This window comes from Cyclopterus lumpus, chromosome 10 (genome assembly GCF_009769545.1).
Source record: "Cyclopterus lumpus isolate fCycLum1 chromosome 10, fCycLum1.pri, whole genome shotgun sequence".
Taxonomy (NCBI): domain Eukaryota; kingdom Metazoa; phylum Chordata; class Actinopteri; order Perciformes; family Cyclopteridae; genus Cyclopterus; species Cyclopterus lumpus.
Window position 1 is genome coordinate 1,478,261 of NC_046975.1, and position 21,211 is coordinate 1,499,471.

At 44.0% G+C, this 21,211-nt stretch overlaps 1 protein-coding gene across 1 annotated transcript in view; it reads left to right on the forward strand.

Annotated features, from left to right (window-relative positions):
• enpp6 (ectonucleotide pyrophosphatase/phosphodiesterase 6) overlaps positions 1-14,676 on the forward strand; it is a 20,050-nt gene extending 5,374 nt beyond the window's left edge. Inside the window, exons 2-8 of the mRNA XM_034543502.1 lie at positions 5,052-5,231; positions 7,920-8,031; positions 9,054-9,195; positions 9,299-9,478; positions 11,931-12,068; positions 12,321-12,444; positions 14,064-14,676. Of these exons, the coding sequence (XP_034399393.1) occupies positions 5,052-5,231; positions 7,920-8,031; positions 9,054-9,195; positions 9,299-9,478; positions 11,931-12,068; positions 12,321-12,444; positions 14,064-14,269 (1,082 nt within the window). The 3' untranslated portion in view covers positions 14,270-14,676. The remainder of the gene's footprint in view (positions 1-5,051; positions 5,232-7,919; positions 8,032-9,053; positions 9,196-9,298; positions 9,479-11,930; positions 12,069-12,320; positions 12,445-14,063) is intronic.
• Positions 14,677-21,211: the final 6,535 nt, after the last annotated feature.

Consider the following 21,211-nt stretch of genomic DNA (forward strand, 5'->3'; position numbering starts at 1 on the left):
GAGTGTTAAAACACGTCCTGGAAGCCTGTGCCCGTGTCTCCTCGATCATGGCTCCTCCTCGATCCCTCCTCGCTCCTCGCTCTCAGAGCAGAATAAGAGCTTTGGGACGTCCGTCAATATGGCGGAGCAGAACAACGTCCGTCAATATGGCCTTCCGTCAATATGGCCTTCCGTCAATATGGCCTTCCGTCAATATGGCGGAGCAGAACAACGTCCGTCAATATGGCGGAGCAGAACAACTTCCGTCAATATGGCGGAGCAGAACAACTTCCGGATCAAGCGAGGAGCGAGGAAACAACAATTAAGAGACTTGGAATGTACCCTTGATCGGGGAGGCACGAGAGCGGGCTTCCAGGAAGTGTTTAAACGCTCGACAAGCCGACTAACAGCTGATCCAGCTGTGGAAAGAACATCTCATTTATCTTAAAACATATTTCCTCATTTCCTCTCTCTTCGCATGAAGATGCAAGTGAGGGAAACAGAGATGCAATTAAGAGACTTGTGATGCACCTTATTTGTGTGTCTGTCTGTGTGTCCGGTGTCACCTTCATTCAGCCTCGTCCAGACACGTCATGATGTTGCAACACTGTCTTTACAGATTTTTAACACACATTTTGATTTAGCTCACACACGAGGATGAGGACTTAAAACACCACTGGTCAATGAGCAACTAATACTTGATGAGCTGCAGGGACTGGCAGAGGGCAGTACGCCTTTTAAACGCTCATTTCCTCTTTAACTGCAGTCTGAAGGTTGGTCATGTGACATCTAAGGACGTCAAGGGAGAGTTGAAACCTCTTTGCCTTCCTTAAATGTTGAGTTTGTCTGCATTGTCTCTTGAAAGGGAAGCGGCTAAAGGGAAGTGGCTAACAGCCTGTTAGGCAATTCTGATTCTGATGAAGTATTATTGCTAGTGTATTTTGATAAGTTCGAAACAATGCAGTGTGCTTAGTCAGAGCAAAGAGATTCCATTACATTTTGATATTTTGAATTGTCACCTGCCGTCTGAATTTAGTGTTTTACCTTTATATTTTCTAACTTAAATTGGTGCACACATTCACCAGAATGCAGGACATGAAGTTTGACTCTCATCTTTTGCTGAAACGGCGCCTCTGAGAACTGAAGCTGTTGGCTGAGATCAGAGATCAAAAGCTGTGTGTATTTGCTCAGTCAGGCCAAAATGAAATGACACTAACTGTGTTGGACAATATTGTCCTCCTTGGGACCACTCATGCAGAATGTTGCCTGTGCATGATTACACAGCAACAGCGGGGCCGCCTTGTTATGAATATGTTGTCAGGAGCTGGACTGAGACCAGTAGCTTCCTTTACACACAGAAAAGAAGTGAAGGCACAGGAATACCTACAGAATATTTCTGATTAATATTAATAGTCCACATATAATTATATATGTGGACTTTTTGTTTGTATGTACAGACGGCACCGACACCCAATAACAGGAAACTAATCTCTACTACTAGCTCTAGGGACGATTTCAAGATTTACAAATAACCTGTGTGCTGGACACGTCTTCATATATGTCTGTCCGTCAGATTGACTATATGGAATTCCGAGCATATCTTATTGCCTCCAAACGGCTCTCAAAATGGAGATAGCTGAGCCGGCGACTAGCAGCTAACAGCGCTAACAACGCAACAGAGCTCCCAGTGTTTACCTGTGGGGGATGGGCGGGTTGCAGAGTGGTGGCCATGAGCTGGACAGAGACTAACTTACTAAAACTTGGTTACGCCAACAAAGCACAGAGAAGCTTTGATGACAACACACACAGAGGCAGAGGGGGACGTCCTTCTCTGCTCGGGGGTACATTACTCCATATATCTACAGATATTCATGGCTATTCTCTGAATGTGGACTTGAGAACTTTTAAAACTCAATACTCAAATATGAGTCTTATGGGGAAAACATTTTAATCAACTATTTAAATTACTTTAAAGTGTAACGTGAAATATGTATGTATTGCAAGAACACCAGTCTGTATTGTATAGTGAGATTATAGAATCTGTTGCTACTTTATCCCCAAAAACCCTCCTTTCAGCTCAGTTCATTAACCCCTGCAAGACAGATATTTGAGATAGATAAAACCAGAAACTGCCATTATGCATCAGCTGTGTTCACTTTAATTACATCACATGCAGATGATGCCAGGCTGCTAAAAAGGACCATACACACTTCTACACACACCAGTCTGATTGGTTATATCTCTGTTTTATGCTTCAATATGTTACCACTGAGGCATGTTAATCCTTAGGTTCAGAACCTCCTTTCAACATTGTTATGTTCCATCGTGAGTGGCTCAGCTGTTTCACTTCTGATCTGCTGTATATTCCACTTCCCCCGGCCCTGTAGGACATAGAACTGCTGCTGCCCCAGTGTTCTGGAGGAGCAGAGCAGACAGACGCTAGTCCTGCCGTGCCGAAGGTAGTCCAGTCCAGTGTATATTTGGCAACAAATATGGAAGTATAGATTTTGAATACTGCACGTTATCTCGTTTCCCACAGACAGACTTCTTCTTTCAGACACGGCCAACATGTTGTAACCGGGTCATGAGCCTCGGCATGTGCTAAGCTGTCATGTGCCGGAGATGGTGCTGCTGTCTCTGCTTTTATGCAGAAGATGTTGGGGGAGAATCAGGTTGAGACAACCGCAAGTCAGACATAGATTCTATTTGTCTTATATCTCTATATTCTCTTCTTTCCAACATTCAGTTGACACACTCACATTTGTCTTTTCCATCTTAAAATGGTTTTGAATTCAGATGACAACACTGGAGCTTGTCAGAAGATAGCTTGGTGGAAAGGACCAAACAGCCGTTTGACACAAAGTCTTTGGGCAACACATAACTCATAACTATAATGATGGCTGCACGGTGGTGTAGTGGCTAGCACTGTCGCCTCACAGCAAGAGGGCCGAGGGTTCAATTCCCGGTCGGAGCGGTCCTTCTGTGTGGAGTTTGCATGTTCTCCCCGTGGCAGCGTGGGTTCTCTCCGGGCTCTCCGGCTTCCTCCCACAGTCCAAAGACATGCTGCAGGTTAATTGATCTCTAAATGTCCCATAGGTGTGAATGTGAGAGTGAATGGTTGTATGTCCCTACATGTGCCCTCGATGGACTGGCGGCCTGTCCAGGGTGTCCCCTGCCTTCGCCCTATGTCAGCTGGGATAGGCTCCAGCGCCCCGCGACCCTAATGAGGATAAGTGGTATTGAAAATGGATGGATGGATCTTAAAATGGTTTTGAATTCAGATGACAACACTGGAGCTTGTCAGAAGATAGCTTGGTGGAAAGGACCAAACAGCCGTTTGACACAAAGTCTTTGGGCAACACATAACTCATAACTATAATGACAGAGGAAGTTGTGTAGGTTCATGTTATCACACCACTAATGTAGAAGCATGTTTTAGTCTCGTCCACAGTTGAGCTAGTTGTGGAAATGAACCTTTTCCATCTCCTTTAGAGAAAACAAATGCGATGTGAAACACTTAAATGTCTTTTTGCATTTATCGAACTTAGAATATTCAATTTAATGGACAGAGCTCTTCACCACAAATGGCTCGGAGGTCTAACACAGAAAAAAAGTTGAACAGAGTTTTATACACATTAGTCATATCCCCCCCCCCCAGGCCCTGGAACAGCGCGTGAGAAGGAGAAGAAAGTACAGAAACGAATAACAAGATCCACTTTGTTATCTGACCCTATCGATGGCCCCGAGGTCAGGATGAACTGGCTCTGTGTTTTCAGAATTCAGCAATACAAGTTACACCTACACTAAAACCATATGATACATTTCCACCACAATCAGCAGCTACATTACAGCATAATCTGATAATTTTGCAATGTTCTGAAAATCATAAATTATTGACACTTATGATGCAATTATCAAAATAGATTATTTGATAAATAACCTAGTGAGTAGAGGAAGAGGCATGTGTGTATGTGTGACTCATGCATGCCTTTGAGTTGATGTCCTCTATTTTACTAAGCTCCATAAACAAAAGCCCATCCTGGCCAATGGGATGCGAGTTTTGGAGCCTGCCCCCTGGCGATGTGCTGATGTGTGTTTTGATAGAGCACATTCTCTTATTGAAAGAATCACTGGCAGGACACACACACACACACACACACACACGCGCACACACACACATAGTTCATTGACACCTTCCCTATACCTGTGCCAGTCAGTATTGCTTGATCCCTTTGATGTCCTTTAACTCCCACGTTAATCAAATCTCAAGGACTGCATTTTTTCATCTACGTAACATTTCAAAAATCAGACACATCTTGTCTCAAAAAAATGCAGAAAAACTGGTTCACGCGTTTGTTACTTCCAGACTAGATTACTGCAACTCCTTATTATCAGGCTGCTCTAATAAGTCTCTTAAGTCCCTCCAGTTGATCCAGAATGCTGCAGCTCATGTACTCACAAAAACTAAGAAAAGAGACACATGACTCCTGTATTAGCTGCGCTGCACTGGCTCCCTGTAAAATCAAGAATCACATTTAAAATTCTTCTCCTCACCTACAAAGCCTTGATTGGTGATGCACCATCATATCTTAAGGAGCTTGTAGTACCATATTGCCCCACTAGAGAGCTGCGCTCACTAAATGTGGTACTACTTGTGGTTCCTAGAGTCCTAAAAAGTAGGATGGGAGCCAGAGCCTTCAGTTATCAAGCTCCTCTTTTATGGAACCAGCTTCCACTTTCAGTCCGGGAGGCAGACACAGTCACCTCATTCAAGAATAGACTTAAGACTTTCCTGTTTGATAGTGCTTATAGTTAGGGCTGAATCAGGTTTGCCCTGGTCCAGCCCCTTGATATGCTGCTATAGGCTTATAGGCCACTGGGGGATGTTTTAGGATACACTGAGCACCTCTCTCCTCTTCTCTCTCTCTCCTTAAGGACAAATTCAGTATTTCATGGTAAAGTGTGGATAACTGATTTTGGACAACAATGGAACTATTTTGGCTCAGAGAAATAATATCAGGCTTTGGATACTAAAACTGCTTTTTCAAATGCTTTTTGTTTATTGTTGTCAGGTCGTCACTGTGACATTCATCAGATTACTGGAAACTACATGTGGGATGAAGCCTCCAACAAGGAATTTCTGATTGGGACCAACCTTGACAGTCGGTTGCCTCTCTGGTGGGATGGATCAGAGCCATTATGGGTCACCCTGCAGAAACTGGGAAAGAAGGTTTTCATGTACTACTGGCCTGGTAAGCACACCCATTGTTAACATGAACACTCACCTGAAGCTGTCTGCCTTTGTTATTGTGGATCACATGCTCTTCTGACAGTTAATCGACCGGTTATTAGTTATACAGTTTATTAAAAAATATAATAAAAAACAATCATTTGAAAGTTTGTTGTATGGTTAAAGAAAAAATAAGCTATATAATGGTGGAACACGCTGACCCAAGAAGGAGAAGCCCCCTCATTGGAGACCCATCCAAATGAATGGTGGAAAGGTATTCAGATGTGCTGAAGAAGAGACTGAAGACTAACATTTATTGTATTGGTGATTTTTCACAAATCTGATAATCAGTATCAGTTCATTATTAGTTAAGGGCATATTATGGAACATTTACCTTAAGAATACAGTCAGAGAACGGCTTGTTTACATCACTCAGTCACAAACTCTATTGCTCAAGACTGAAGCAACAAAAGGTTGTCATATTCAAGTACAGTCACAAAGCATCTATCCATCCATTTCCTGCCACTAGTCCAGGCCCGGGTCCCTGTGGAAACAGCACAAGCAAGGTGGTCAAGAAGTCCCTTTCCCCAGCTCCTCAAGGCAGATTAGATAACGTATTCTACCAGTATTGGTACAGGAAACAGAGGAAATGCTCCCAGGAGGTATCCTGATCCGATGCCCACATCACCTCAACTGACCTCTTTTGACACAAAGGAGCAACAGCTTTCCTCGGAGCTCTTAACCCCTACATAGTCTCATTCTTTTGGTAAATACATTTAGCTGACGCTTTTATCCAAAGCGACTTACAGTCATACACTGTAGAACAACTACAGGGAACAACTCAGGGTTAAGTGTCTTGCTCAAGGACACATCGACTAGGGCGGGGATTGAACCACCAACCCCCTGATTAAAAGACGGACCTGCTAACCACTGACCCACAGTCGCCCCATATGACTACTACAACCAAATGATGTCTGGATGGACAAACTCCCATGACCCCCATATATATATATATATATATATATATATATATATATATATATATATATATATATATATATATATATATATATATATATATATATATATCCCTGTGCCAGTCAAAAGTTTGGGGTCACCTGCCACACATTAATTGGAAGCCTTCCATCAAAAAGTGCAGATTTAAAAAGCAATACGTTCCATCCAGGCACAAAAATGCCTGGATGGAATATTAACAGGTGTGTTAATATTAACAGATATTATTTAAATATCACAATACAAATAGAAGGTTAGCAAAATTTGGAATTGGAACAATGAATATCAGATGGACAAAATATGGAGAAACAAATCACAGTGTAAAACTATTCAATCCCACCACTGAGTCGACTGCCCAACATATTTAGAGCTCAAAAGCATCGTTGTGTTTCACGAATGAGCTTCAGTCATTTATGCAAATACAAAAACGGAGGGTATTTGGGGGGAAATAGTTTTCAGTATTCTCCCCTGGCATGTGGGGACGTTTTGTTCAAGTAATTCTTTTGGGGCCAAAACTATTACAAATATAAATAATAATACATTCAGTGTATACTATTTTTGTGTCTAAAATAGTCATCATTGAAAGACAGAAAAAACATCAACATACCAGGTGACCCCAAACCTTTGACCAGCAGTGTATATATCACTATTATACTGTATTTTCAAAGTTAAGTGTATGAAGTGAATAAAGTGTATTTCTCCCATTTACACTATATCCTCCAGGACTATGATGCCAACTTTTCCAGATTTTATTAATAAAAAAACCTTGAGAAAAGGTCGTTATAGTTCAAATTTGCATTTTCTTACACCACACATCTACCGGATGTTCCACAGGCAAAACATATGAGCATGTGAGCTGTTATAGGAGTATGCTGGAGAAGTTCAAAGTCCTCTCGTATACAAAGTGCAATTAAATCTTGTTCTATTTGTTAAGATGGTCAGCATTGAACTACAAACTCACTTCAACCACTTGGATCTTATTCTTTCTTTTTTTATTACCCAACTCACCTGACCACGGATGAGGGCTGGAACATAAGACGGCTGGTCTTCATCCGGACGTCTGGGCAATGGACTCTGGGCAATAATTTAAAAAAAGTATCTTTTTAAACAGAAAAGCCTAACCAAAGACGGGTTGCTAATTAGCCTTGTCTAGAAGTCCTATTTGAAGACGTCTCTATCATGTTTTTAGCCCCTGACAAATAAACGTATAAATATAAAGAACAAACTTGAGATACTGGATTCAATTACATTTATATAGTATAGCTCAACATCACACATGACAAATTATCTTCAGAGGGCTTTACAATATGTACACATACAACGTCTTCTGTCCCGGGACCTCACATCGGTGAGAACTTGAACTCTTCCAGTGGGAAGACACTCCCTTGTACACATACTGAAGGGAACCAAGGACATTTTATGACAAACGCAGTTCTTGACTCGCCAAGTCAGTCACATGACCTCAATCCAAAGGGTTTCACTTGCATAACATTACACATTAACTGATGAAATAAGCCGGACAATGTTGTGATTCCAACGTTGTCTGGCTCGACTGGTCAGCGACATGAGCACAAATCCCCAATGATAACGTTTAAGATTGGGGTGAGAACTAACTTCAAGGCCTATGTGCTACTATTTGTAATGTTAACAATTCTAAAAACTATAAATAATGCAGCAATCTCTTGTTTGTCTTCAGGCTGTGAAGTGGAGATTCTGAGTGTCCGTCCATCATTCTGTGAGGAATATGTCTACAACCCATCAGAGAAAAACCTCACCGAGTCAATAGGGAATGCTCTCAATGTCCTGAGGTGAGAACACAACGATGTCCTTGATCCATGGCTTTCCTGACATGGAAAAGAACTGTCAACTTGAGACTTGACCATGACAGTAAAAATGTTAGCTGGGAAAACGCAGCAAAAGCATAGCCACAAATATTAGTTATTTAACCCAGAGAGAGCCGAAGGGTTCTGATCCAGAAATTTCTGAAGATTCTGCCTTGGCACAGAGCCTTTTTCAACGGGAGGCTGTGTAAAGATTAGCTGTTTGTTCCAAATGTAAAAGTTTAGTGGCCTTAACAAACATCATTTCCCATAAGTCCACAGGCTAAACTCTTTAGAGGAGGAGGGTCTATGAACAAATGGAGAGCTAGTGACTAGTTCGGACATTTCTATAACAGCAGAACAGCAAAGTTTATGGATATGGACAAAACATTACATTTAGCTGACTTACATTCACACACCGTAGAACAGCTACGGGAGCCATTCAGGGTTAAGTGTCTTGCCCAAGGACACATGGACATGGAGCAGCGGAGCGAACCGCCGATCCTCTGATTGAAAGACGGCCCTGCTAACCACTGACCCACAGTCCCCCTGTACATGGTAGATGGTATTCTCACATTCTCAGTGACGATGACATAAGTATCAGCACCAGGTAGCTTTTACCTCCACAAGTCCATCAGACAAACTGTTGGAGAACAATTACTAATAAAGATGTCCTGTAGATGGTATTCTCAAAACCATATAGTTCTGAACCTTCACACAGCCTGGAAGGTCTAGGTTTGTTTTCATGTGACAGTGATGTAACTATTAAAATATAAACAATGATAGCAGTAGATACCTAAAAGTGTGTGTGTGTGTGTGTGTGTGTGTGTGTGTGTGTGTGTGCGTGTGTGTGCGTGTGTGTGTGTGTGTGTGTGTGTGTGTGTGTGTGTGTGTGTGTGTGTGTGTGTGTGTGTGTGTGTGTGTGTGTGTGTGTGTGTGTGTGTGTGTGTGTGTGTGTGTGTGTGTGTGTGTGTGTGTGTGTGTGTGTGTGTGTGTGTGTGTGCGCGTAGCTCAGGCGAAGCAGCCATGGCAGCAATATATTATGAGAAAATAGATGTGGAGGGCCATCACTTTGGTCCAGAGTCTCATCAGGTCAGAACAGCTGTCCAACGACTGGATCTTGCTATGCAGACACTCAGCAGCAAAATCAAAGTCAGTAATATCCCTTCTATTGTTACGACAATTATAGCTACTACTGCTCTTCCTGCCATGCAGCTCATGGTCCATCTGTTGCTGTCTCTTGTGATGCTTTCAGGAGAAGAACATGGTGAACCAGCTGAACATCATGCTATTTTCAGACCATGGCATGACAAAGATCCAGTGGATGGAGAAGGTCATCGAGCTGGACAAGTACATCAACATGTCAGCTATTGTCAAGATGATGGACAGAGGACCAGTAGTCAGTCTGTGGCCCAAAGATGACAAGTACCAAGAGGTGAGGCCACGATCAGAATGTCCTTTCATTGGCTTTGTTCATGGCTGATGAACCAGTAAAGGCTCTGGTTCTTTTAATGACCGCTTGGGGAGGGATTGGGGAGGTCTGAACCCCCTAATTAAGACTTGGACCCCTGAAAAGAAGCAAAAACAACATGTCTGTGTGGTCATACTTTTATTAAATATTACAATATATGTCAGGAGAGACTGCCTTTAGAGAGAACAATACATTCCTTACATGGAGGGATGCGCCGATTGTGAAATTGTGGGTTAATACCGATGTTTCAAATAACAATTTGGCTGACAATCGCTGCCAAACCGATGTTTCTGATGATGTTGATACTTATTTGATCCCCACATCTTCATATACAAAATAACTGAGCTGTGTGTGCAAGAGCTCTGTCTACAGATGGAGTTATGTCAAAAGGGAATTATTTGTAGATTTTAAAATAAGTGCTGGGTGCATTAAGAGACACGTTTCATGTTCAGCTGATGACTGAACTGATGAGGAGGAGTTGAGAGCCCTCACTGCATATGTGCTGTTACCGAAACAAGCAGTTCTTAATTCTACGAAGACTTTTTCCTAGAAGGAGGACAAAAAATGCATTTGTTTAAAATAGTTGTTTGTTTGGTGAGATGAGAAATAAGACTCCGTCAATAGTAGCATAATTTCTGAAGGTAAAATGTTTTATTCCATACTTTTCATGCATAACTTGGTGGGATACAAAGCATGGCCAGAGTCACCAACATTTGATAGAAGTTGATTGTCTCTTTATGATTCATCTCTGGGTTGGCTGTGCCCTCCTGATGCTAGTGACTCCAAGAGAACAGATGTTTTCTACACCCTCTGGACAACGATGACATTAAGCAGAAAAATACATAGTGTAGGATTTGGAAGAAATTTGAATGCGACATATCACTTTTTGTACTTTTTGTCTTTGTACTCCAGCATAATTGATTTAAAGTGAAACCATCAATGTATTATCATACATTTAAGTAACTGGCTTACTTATAACTAGATTTCCCAACTAGATTTCTCTGGTAGAGCGTTGGTCTGTTGACAATGCATTGACTTAGCTCCTAAGCTGCTTTTTACATGAAGCACATATGTAAGGAGATGCAGGATGAAAAGAGAGATCATTACAGTTATGCATCACAGGTATGCACGGGGTCTCCTACCAGTTAGACATGCCCAGAAAGCCTTCAATGGCCGGCCCCCAGGAGGCGTCCTGATCAGATAGGGGAGGAGCAATGGCTCTCCTGTGAGCTCCTCCCCTTATCTCTACGGCTGAACCATCTCTATCATTACCAAATCACCTGACCACCTTTTAAACAGAAAAGCCTAACCAAAGACGGGTTGCTAATTAGCCTTGTCTAGAAGTCCTATTTGAAGACGTCTCTATCATGTTTTTAGCCCCTGACAAATAAACGTATAAATATAAAGAACAAACTTGAGATACTGGATTCAATTACATTTATATAGTATAGCTCAACATCACACATGACAAATTATCTTCAGAGGGCTTTACAATATGTACACATACAACGTCTTCTGTCCCGGGACCTCACATCGGTGAGAACTTGAACTCTTCCAGTGGGAAGACACTCCCTTGTACACATACTGAAGGGAACCAAGGACATTTTATGACAAACGCAGTTCTTGACTCGCCAAGTCAGTCACATGACCTCAATCCAAAGGGTTTCACTTACGGAAGACTGTACGCATAACAAGGGGAAAACAATAACAGCTGCTTTAACTTTATTCATGTCGCAGTGAGTGAAGCGTCGATGAAAAGTTAGTCCAGTTCACGACATCTTCTTTCTTTTATTGTTGACTGGCGGGGATGAACTGGACACAATACATAGACACAATATAGATAACACATCTGCACAATGGATAACACTCACTCATATAAGGGAGTTCTATATGCTGTATAGTTCCATAGCAACTACGATAGGAGGGTCAGTGAAAGTAGATGGTGCATGGACAGCCTTCAGGAGCAATGTGGGGTGAGGTGGACAAGGACACATCGTCATGGACCAGAGGAGTGAACCGCCAAGAACACAGTCAATCATTTGAAAATCATAAAAGCAAAAGCTGCATATGTGTGATTGTACAACCATACAAATAGTATGCAGGCAATAACAGCAAAAGTATTAATTTATCCACACAGGTTTAAAAAAAAGCTGAAAATTATACAGCAAGTTTAACCTCAAACTTTATTACATCTGCATTTACCAGGAACCGGGGACCGAGCCGCCAGCTATGTGAGGACAAAACAATTGTTCTCAGTCGGTTTTTTTGTTGATTTTATAGATATGTTTGAAAATCTCTGAAGGGGTCCATTAATAAAGGATATATATCTGCTTGTGCTGAATGTGTTATTGAGGGATAGGTGGAGGGTTAGTTATTAAAATGATTAAATTGTGTTTGTGTGTGTGTGTCATTCCAGGTGTATGACGCGTTGACCCAGGTCCCTAACATGCATGCCTATGCCAGACAGGACATCCCTGAACGGTTCCATTTCAAAACAGGGAAGTTCGTTTCCCCCCTGACTCTGGTGGCTGATCCTGGCTGGTTTATTGCCGAGGTAACTTCATTGAGACATACACAATGCATTAAGGTAACACTGAATGTAGCTCTAACTTAGGTGTGTTGGAAAGAAACCTCTGCGGGGTCCCTTTAAGCTTGACTTTGGAGAAGTAGATGACTAAAGGTCCCTTTAGTAGCTAAATGGATCACATGTGGATCGGTGTGCTTTCAGCCAATACAATCTTCCTGCATACTTTGTTCTATCTTTTGTTAGACTCATTTAGTGTGTGCGTTGTTTGTGTGTCCCTAGAACAAGGCAAAACTCCCATACTGGAAAAACGACTCTGGGGAACCGTCAGCATGGCAAAATGGTTGGCATGGTTACGACAACGAGTTCCTCGACATGAGAGGGTTTTTCTTGGCAACTGGACCTGGTAACAACAATTTCATATTTAATAGTACAATCTGTGCATTATTGTATTCCTATGATGTCATAAAGCAACCCTACCCCTCTCCTGTGAGCCACTATCTAAAACAGACGTGACCATAACCCAGTTTGGACTGGGTCCTGGGTGCTCTTTGAGGCAGATGGAGAATATGAATATAATCTCTAGTTTGAGAGGTTAAAAACTACTATTTATATGATATAAAAAATTAATTATGTTATATTACTATATTATTATATGATATTACTAAACACTATTGTCATCCAAATCATAATTCTTCAACCACTTATTTTTGAAGTTTTTTAACTTCTTCTGCATACTCTAAGCTGCAAAACAATATAAAAATAATAATAATTCTGCTCTGACTTTTTCTACGTCTTATTCTTTTTAAAATATCAAACAAATAAAATAATTCTACAACGTTCTTAGAATCGGAGAAATTCTCAATCCTGCAAAACTTTAACTGTGAGACCAGCATGGACTCATTTTTGTCTTTTTAAGGGGGGACAGGGGATCTCTAGGGGTCAGCATTGTATGCCACAGAGAAGTGATATCCATTGTCATAATTAATTGTAAAAGTGTAAAGTGTCATGTCTTATAAGATGTTGAGTATTGATAAGAAATGACCAAAAAGAGAAGAAGAAACCTTGAGGAACACCATAGAAAAATCCATGCTTTAAATTTGGAATAAAAAACTTGAGACATTTGGAGAAAATAATGTTGTCAGTAGGATGGCTTCTGTTCTGGAAGCTGCTCAGAAGTGCAGATTTGAACAAAAGAACAAAGCCTCTCATTTGTGATTGTAAAGTTCCATTAAGTTTTGATTATCCAATGCATAACTTCAGGTCAAAACATAGGGAATCTTGTGCTGGTCGCAGACATTTTACTACAGAATCTAACAGACTCGTGTCCATAAGAGCCTAAAACTGACAGAAACACCAATGTTACTTAAACCTAAACCTCAAGAAATCCCCACGGCAACCTTTAAATGCTGCTAGAGAGACACACAAAGTGCTTTAACACTATTGTCATCATTCACCCATTCATACAATGAATACTAGGGCCTAAATGGAACAGTTCATGTTATCAATAATGACATGTAAATATATGGCTGCTGTGAAAAGGGCCTCTTTCACCAGTTTTAGCTTCCTTTCATTGGCTTCAGATATTAAATTGTAAATGGACACGCCCCTTTCTACCTCCAATCAGGACTCTCTCAGAATACTGAGTTAAAACAAAGTCAGCAGACCTAAGGGCCAGTCAGAAGGTTATTGTATGTTAACAGGAAACTCGTACATTTCAAAATAAAGGTTCCTTAGAGTAACTCTATCTAGCTCTAAAAGTACAATAGGATGTTTTCCACCCAAATATTACTTTCTGTCTAACGATTAATCTAAATGTTCACCTTTGACAGTATTACAGTTTAGCTTCCGGCTTCTATAGAAATGTATTTTGGCTCCTTGTCTCTTTGTGGTATGCAGTTCAGCTTTCAACTCTTACATTTCAGATTGTCAGTCATGCTCTGCGGTTCATTTCCACTGTCAACATTCACATGTATTTGCTAGTTTAAGATGTGGATCTAATTACATTTACTTCATTTCATTCAGACTTCAAGCAAAACTTTCAGGCAGCTCCAATTCGAGCGGTGGACATCTACAACTTGATGTGCTGGACGTTGGGAGTGAACCCGTTGCCAAATAATGGGTCCTGGTCTCGGGTTGAGTACTTCCTGAATGGCTCTGATGGTCCATCCCTGTCCACAACCCTCTGCTGTATGGGAATGTTTGGAATACTGCTTGCACTATGGGACTAAAGCATTGAAAAGTTCAGTGTTTATGGCATCTGATTGTATCTAGAAATGATCTGCTAGAAAGAATAAGAACATTATTGCATCTAAAACTAATGGAAGAGACATACAAAATCAACCATAAAATAGTTAGAGCATTTGTAGGGACCAATAACTTGAAGCCTTAAAGTGCCTGAAGAGTTGTACAGGACCTCATTGATGTCTTGTACATGCCTTAAATGTACAGCATGTTCATTTTATTATCGTCAGCAATTTCTCGTTGTCAATCATAATAAAACATGAAAAGTAGTCAGGTGGACTTTCATTGATGCATGTATTCAGTGTTTCTGGTCCTTTACAGATTAATTTAGATGATCAAAATCCTTGTGTTCACATACTTTGCCAATAAAAAAATATTTTGATTTCTGGGTAAAGGTCACTATCCTCCTATCATTTCCTAATACTTTTCTACAAAGTTTCCTGATATGACCTTGGCCATTTTAACAAATTGTATGCTTGTCTTTATACAAATGTCACATGTTTCATGTTCAGATGGCTGGCTGTTCTCTTACTAAATTGTGTAAATTAATATTAATGAATTACCAATTAATAAAAAACAATGAATTGAAAGAGAACATTGATCCATCCATCCATCCATTATCACCCGCTTATCCGGGGTCGGGTCGCGGTGGCAGCAGGTTCAGCAGGCCGACCCAGGCTTCCCTCTCACCCGCAGCACTTTCCAGCTCATTCTGGGGGATCCCGAGGCGTTCCAAGGCCAGCCGGGAGATATAATCCCTCCAGCGTGTCCTCGGTCTTCCCCGGGGCCTCCTACCAGTTGGACGTGCCCGGAAAACCTCTAATGGGAGGCGTCCAGGAGGCATCCTAACTAGATGCCCAAACCACCTCAGCTGACTCCTTTCGACACGAAGGAGCAGCGACTCGACTCCAAGCTCCCCCCTGATGTCTGAGCTCCTTACCCTATCTCTAAGGCTGAGCCCGGCCACCCTACAGAGGAAGCTCATTTCGGCCGCTTGTATCCGAGATCTCGTTCTTTCGGTCACGACCCAGAGTTCGTGACCATAGGTGAGGGTTGGAACGTAGACCGACCAGTAAATGGAGAGCTTTGCCTTCCGGCTCAGCTCCCTCTTCACCAAGACGGACCGGTACAGCGCCTGTTTTACTGCTGCAGCCGCACCGATCCGCCTATCGATCTCCCGCTCCACCTTACCCTCACTCGTGAACAAGACCCCGAGATACTTGAACTCCTTCGCTTGGGGTAGGCAGTTTGCCCCCACCTGGAGGGAGCAATCCGCCGGTTTCCGGCAGAGCACCATGGCCTCAGATTTGGAGGTGCTAACTCTCATCCCTGCCACTTCGCACTCGGTTGCAAAACGCCCCAGTGAATGCTGGAGGTCACAGTCCGAGGAGGCAAACAGGACCACATCATCCGCAAACAGCAGAGAGGCGATCCCGAGACTCCCGAACCGGATCCTCTCCGCCCCCTGGCTGCGCCTAGATATCCTGTCCATGAAGGTCACGAACAGGACCGGTGATAAAGGGCAGCCCTGGCGGAGGCCAACACCCACCGGGAACGTGTCTGACTTACTACCGAGGAGACAAACACAGCTCCTACTGCAGGCGTACAGAGACCGGATGGCCCGTGCCAACGGGTCCGGCACCCCATACTCCCGCAGCACCCCCCACAAAAACCCCTGAGGGACCCGGTCGAAAGCCTTCTCCAGGTCTACAAAGCACATGTAAACTGGTTGGGCAAACTCCCAGGACCCCTCCAGTAATCTTGCGAGGGTAAAGAGCTGGTCCACTGTTCCACGACCGGGACGGAATCCGCACTGTTCGTCCTGAATCTGAGGTTCGACAAGCGGTCGGAGCCTCCTCTCCAGCACCCTGGCATAAGCTTTTCCCGGGAGGCTGAGCAGTGTGATACCACGATAGTTCGAGCACACTCTCCGGTCCCCCTTCTTGAAGATGGGAACCACCACCCCGGTCTGCCAGTCCATGGGCACTGTTCCCGACCCCCATGCGACACTGAAAAGGCGTGTCAACCAAGACAGCCCAACAATGTCCAGCGCTTTCAGCATCTCAGGGCGGATCTCATCCACCCCTGGCGCCTTGCCACCAAGGAGCTTTTTGACTACCTTAGCGACCTCTGCCAGGGATATGGGTGAATCCACCCCAAAGTCTTCCGGCGCTGCCCCCTCTCCGGGGGACATGTTGGCCGGGTTTAGGAGTTCCTCAAAGTGCTCTTTCCACCGCCCGACGATGTCCCCAGTCCGGGTCAGCAGTTCCCCCCCCCTGCTGAGAACAGCCTGGGGTAGACCCTGCTTTCCCTTCCTGACCCGTCGGATGGTTTGCCAGAACTTCCTTGAGGCCAACCGAAAGTCCTTCTCCATGGCCTCCCCGAACTCCTCCCATGCCCGAGTTTTAGCCTCCGCGACCATCGTCGCTGCAGCCCTTTTGGCCTGCCGGTACCCGTCAGCTGCTTCAGGAGACCCCTGGGCCAGCCAGGGCCGAAAGGCCTCCTTCTTCAGTTTGACGGCTACCCTCACCCCCGGTGTCCACCACCGGGTTCTAAGGCTGCCGCCACGACAGGCACCGATGACCTTCCGGCCACAGCCCCGAGCAGCCGCGTCCACAATAGAGGCTTTGAACAAGGTCCACTCGGATTCCATGTCCCCAGCCTCCCTCGGGATTTGTGAGAAGTTCTTCCGGAGGTGGGAGTTGAAGACCTCCCGGACAGGATCCTCTGCCAGACGTTCCCAGTTCACCCTCACTACACGTTTGGGCTTGCCAGGTCTTTCTAGCCGACTCCCCCGCCATCTGATCCAACTCACCACCAGGTGGTGATCAGTTGACAGCTCTGCTCCTCTCTTCACCCGAGTGTCCAAGACATACGGCCGCAGATCAGATGATACGATTACAAAGTCGATCATTGATCTCCGGCCTAAGGTGTTCTGGTACCAGGTACACTTATGAGCCACCTTATGTTCGAACATGGTGTTCGTTATGGACAAACTGTGGCTAGCACAGAAGTCCAACAACAAAACACCATTCGGGTTCAGATCGGGCAAGCCGTTCCTCCCAATCACGCCCCGCCATGTTTCTCTGTCATTGCCCACGTGAGCGTTGAAGTCTCCCAGGAGAACTATGGAGTCGGCAGGCGGCGCCCTTTCCAGGACCCCTCCCACCGACTCCAAGAAGGCCGGATACTCCGAAATGCTGTTCGGTGCATAAGCACAAACAACAGTCAGAGCCTTACTCCCCGCAACCCGTAGGCGCAGGGAGGCGACCCTCTCGTTCCCCAGGGAAAACTCCAACACAGCGGCGCTCAGCCGGGGGCTCGTGAGTATCCCCACTCCCGCCCGGCGCCTCTCACCCTGGGCAACTCCAGAAAAGGACAAAGTCCAACCCTTCTCCAGGAGCTTGGTTCCAGAGCCCATGCTGTGCGTGGAGGTGAGCCCAACTATATCTAGCTGGTACCGCTCCACCTCCTGCACCAGCTCCGGCTCTTTCCCCGCTAGTGAGGTGACGTTCCACGTCCCTAGAGCTAGTCTATGCTGCCGGCGATCGGCCCGCCCAGGTCTCCCGCCTGGCCCGCCGCCCGGTCTACATAGCACCCGACCCCGATAATTCTCCCTGTGGGTGGTGGGTCCACAGGGTGACTGCTGCTCCATGTTGTTCTTTCGGGCTGAGCCCGACCGGGCCCCATGGGCGAAAGCCCGGCCACCAGACGCTCGCCGACGAGCTCCCCTCCTGTTTTGGCTCCGGGAGGGTGCCCCGGTTTCCCTTGTCCGGGCAAGGTGGCTACAATCCGTGGGCTGCTTATCATCAGGGTTTGTTGAATCGCTCTTAGTCTGGGCTCTCCCCCGAGACCTGTTTGCCTTGGGAGACCCTACCAGGGGCTGACGCCCCGGACAACATCGCTCCCAGGATCACTGAGCCACTCAAACTCCTCCACCATGTTAAGGTGGCGATTCATAGGAGGAGCACATTGATAAGAGTTGTTTTTTTAGTTTTTTTATTCAACATGATTTCTGGGTATCTGTAACATTGAAGCTGTTGAATGTAAACCTCTTCTCTCGTTTATTTCCATTTCTGTGTATCCAGATAAGGAATGTTTTTTGATATCACAGAAGAACAATTAAATTGAGAGACTTCATAAATGCTGATGTTGCCTGTTTTCAATACGTGTAACGGCTAGAATATGAATGAGGAGAATTAATGAAAGTCATACTTTCTAGCACAAATAGACGACATAGGTTCACTCTGTATGGTGGTTGATTATAATTAAGATGTTCTTTCTATTGTGCAATTCTGTATGTTATGACGATAACGATGATGAAGCTGAACCTTACACATTTTGTGAACGTAAATAAATAAATAAATTAGCTTTGATTTGTCCATCTGGATTTTATCATTGTGCTCAAACACTTCAGAATGAGAAATAGCTGTGAATCTATTGGGATTACACCAATTTAAGATTTTGCTAGTTAAGGAATTTATATCAAATGGTTATTCAGTTAGATTTGTCCAAAAGGCTCAGCGGTTTGAGAGAGCTCTCAATGAATTATTAATATACATTTGGTCTAAATCAACACAGAATACCACATAAGGATATCGGGTGGTGGAGGGAGCTGTGGTTGGTTGTGGTGAATACTCACAGAGCGTGAATATCACGCACTGAAAAAAGCAAGGTCTCTTTTTGCAGAGCAAGGTTGTTTTTTTCTTACTTAACTAAGCCACAGTTCTGTAAAGGCATCTCCTGGCTCTAGATTGGATGTTAACATTGCACGTCTCTCGACTTTAGTTGGAGAAGGAGAATTGAGAGCAGTTTCAGCTCCAGGAATTAGAGTTGAAAACGTTGGAGGCAGAAACAGCTACCAGGAATGGGTTATGCCCCCCTACAGTGTAGGGCTATGTCCCCCTACAGTGTCGGGTTATGCCCCCCTACAGTGTAGGGCTATGCCCCCCTACAGTGTTGGGTTATGTCCCCCTACAGTGTCGGGTTATGCCCCCCTACAGTGTTGGGTTATGCCCCCCTACAGTGTAGGGCTATGCCCCCCTGCAGTGTCGGGTTATGCCCCCCTACAGTGTTGGGTTATGCCCCCCTACAGTGTAGGGCTATGCCCCCCTGCAGTGTCGGGTTATGTCCCCCTACAGTGTCGGGTTATGCCCCCCTACAGTGTTGGGTTATGCCCCCCTGCAGTGTCGGGTTATGCCCCCCTGCAGTGTTGGGTTATGCCCCCCTACAGTGTCGGGTTATGCCCCCCTACAGTGTTGGGTTATGCCCCCCTACAGTGTCGGGTTATGCCCCCCTGCAGTGTCGGGTTATGCCCCCTGCTACCTGGAACTCTTAACAGCACATATAACACCTATATCAGATGGCTATGTTCACCAAAGGGCTGGGGAATGAATTATATATGCGGGCACATGCACAGATAGACCCCAGTGGTGCTCAAGCACCTGCCCTTTTGCCCTGGATGAGAAAAGTGCCCCTTCTGATGGAGCCCAATTGTTTCTTCATTCATCAGTATTTAAGAATAACAATGACTCTCTCTGTCATCAATTCCCCCCAAATGTGTTTTGATATCTGATGGGGCATTTATTTAAGTTCCGCGCACCTCCCTCTTCCTCCTCCTCCTCTTCCTCCTCTTCCTCCTCCTCTTCTTCCTCCTCCTCTTCCTCCTCCTCCTCCTCTTCCTCCTCCTCTTCCTCCTCCTCTTAGTGCTCAGGCAGTGCTAAGCGCCAAACAGATGCAGCCTACTTCTTCTCTGACCCGCAGCATCAGACAAACAGGGAATGACGTTGTTTGGTGATAAATTAACCACAACATTAGCGCCACTGAAAACATTATGTCGCAACTGGTCCGATGTTTCTTAAAAAACTACTAAACTACTAAAACAAAAAACTCACGAAATTCGTGATTTCAAAGCCTTGTCCAGCTGTTTACTGACGTTTGTCATGTTTAACCCTCCTATTAGCTTTGGGGTCAATTTGACCCCATTCAATGTTTAACGTCTCTAAATAAATGATTGACATCATTTTTTTTGCTTCATATTTCATGACTTTTCCTAATTTATTGGGGACAACTGGGTAAACATAACATTCACATGATATGTTTTCAATGTCCTGTACACATAATCTTCAGAAAGTTTTAGGGCCCTAAACTTACTTAATGAAGAGAGAGACTGGCACCAAGGAGGATGCTCCTGTGAAGATCCTTTAATTCATCCAGAGCAGTTTGATAAGTTTTAAGTTAGAATATTTTTTTATTGCATTTGGTTATACAATATGGCCTTGTTTTGTCTGTATTTGCCTGTTATTCATGGATTTATTCAATTTAAGTTAGTTTGTTAACAAAAATAAATATATAAGTTGAAAACTCAAATATTTTTATTTATTATTATTTTAAGTAATTTTGCCCCTTTTTTTGGTTTGAGCACCTGACCCCCAAAATGTCTGTGCACGTGACAGTATATGTGCTGAGAAACTGTCAGCTAGGCTGCTATGATGTCAATATTAATATCACTGTCTTTTTTTTGCTACAGTTTCAATGTCCATCTGTAGAATATATAAATCATAATTCCTAATTATGAGATTATGATTTCCAGGATCTTAATTTTTTCATCACAGTGCGGAAATGGGCTTCTATAGAGAAGGCATATACTGTACGTACCGTTGTTATGACTGGACTGGGACAATATGGAACAATTGCTCACGGAAAGCACCCGGAACAAAGAGTGTGTCTTTAAGTGCTGCATCATCCGCCATGATGCTCATCCTACAGAGAACCATTGGACTCCAGAATACACCTTTGGAAAGAGAAAACAGTCGGAGCTGCAGTCTGACACCGACCGTTGAGGGGCAGCAACGGGCCGCCCGGCATGTCGTCTGCCGGAAATCTATAAACAGAAGAAGAAGAAAACAGAAGGCCTGTTCTCCATAACG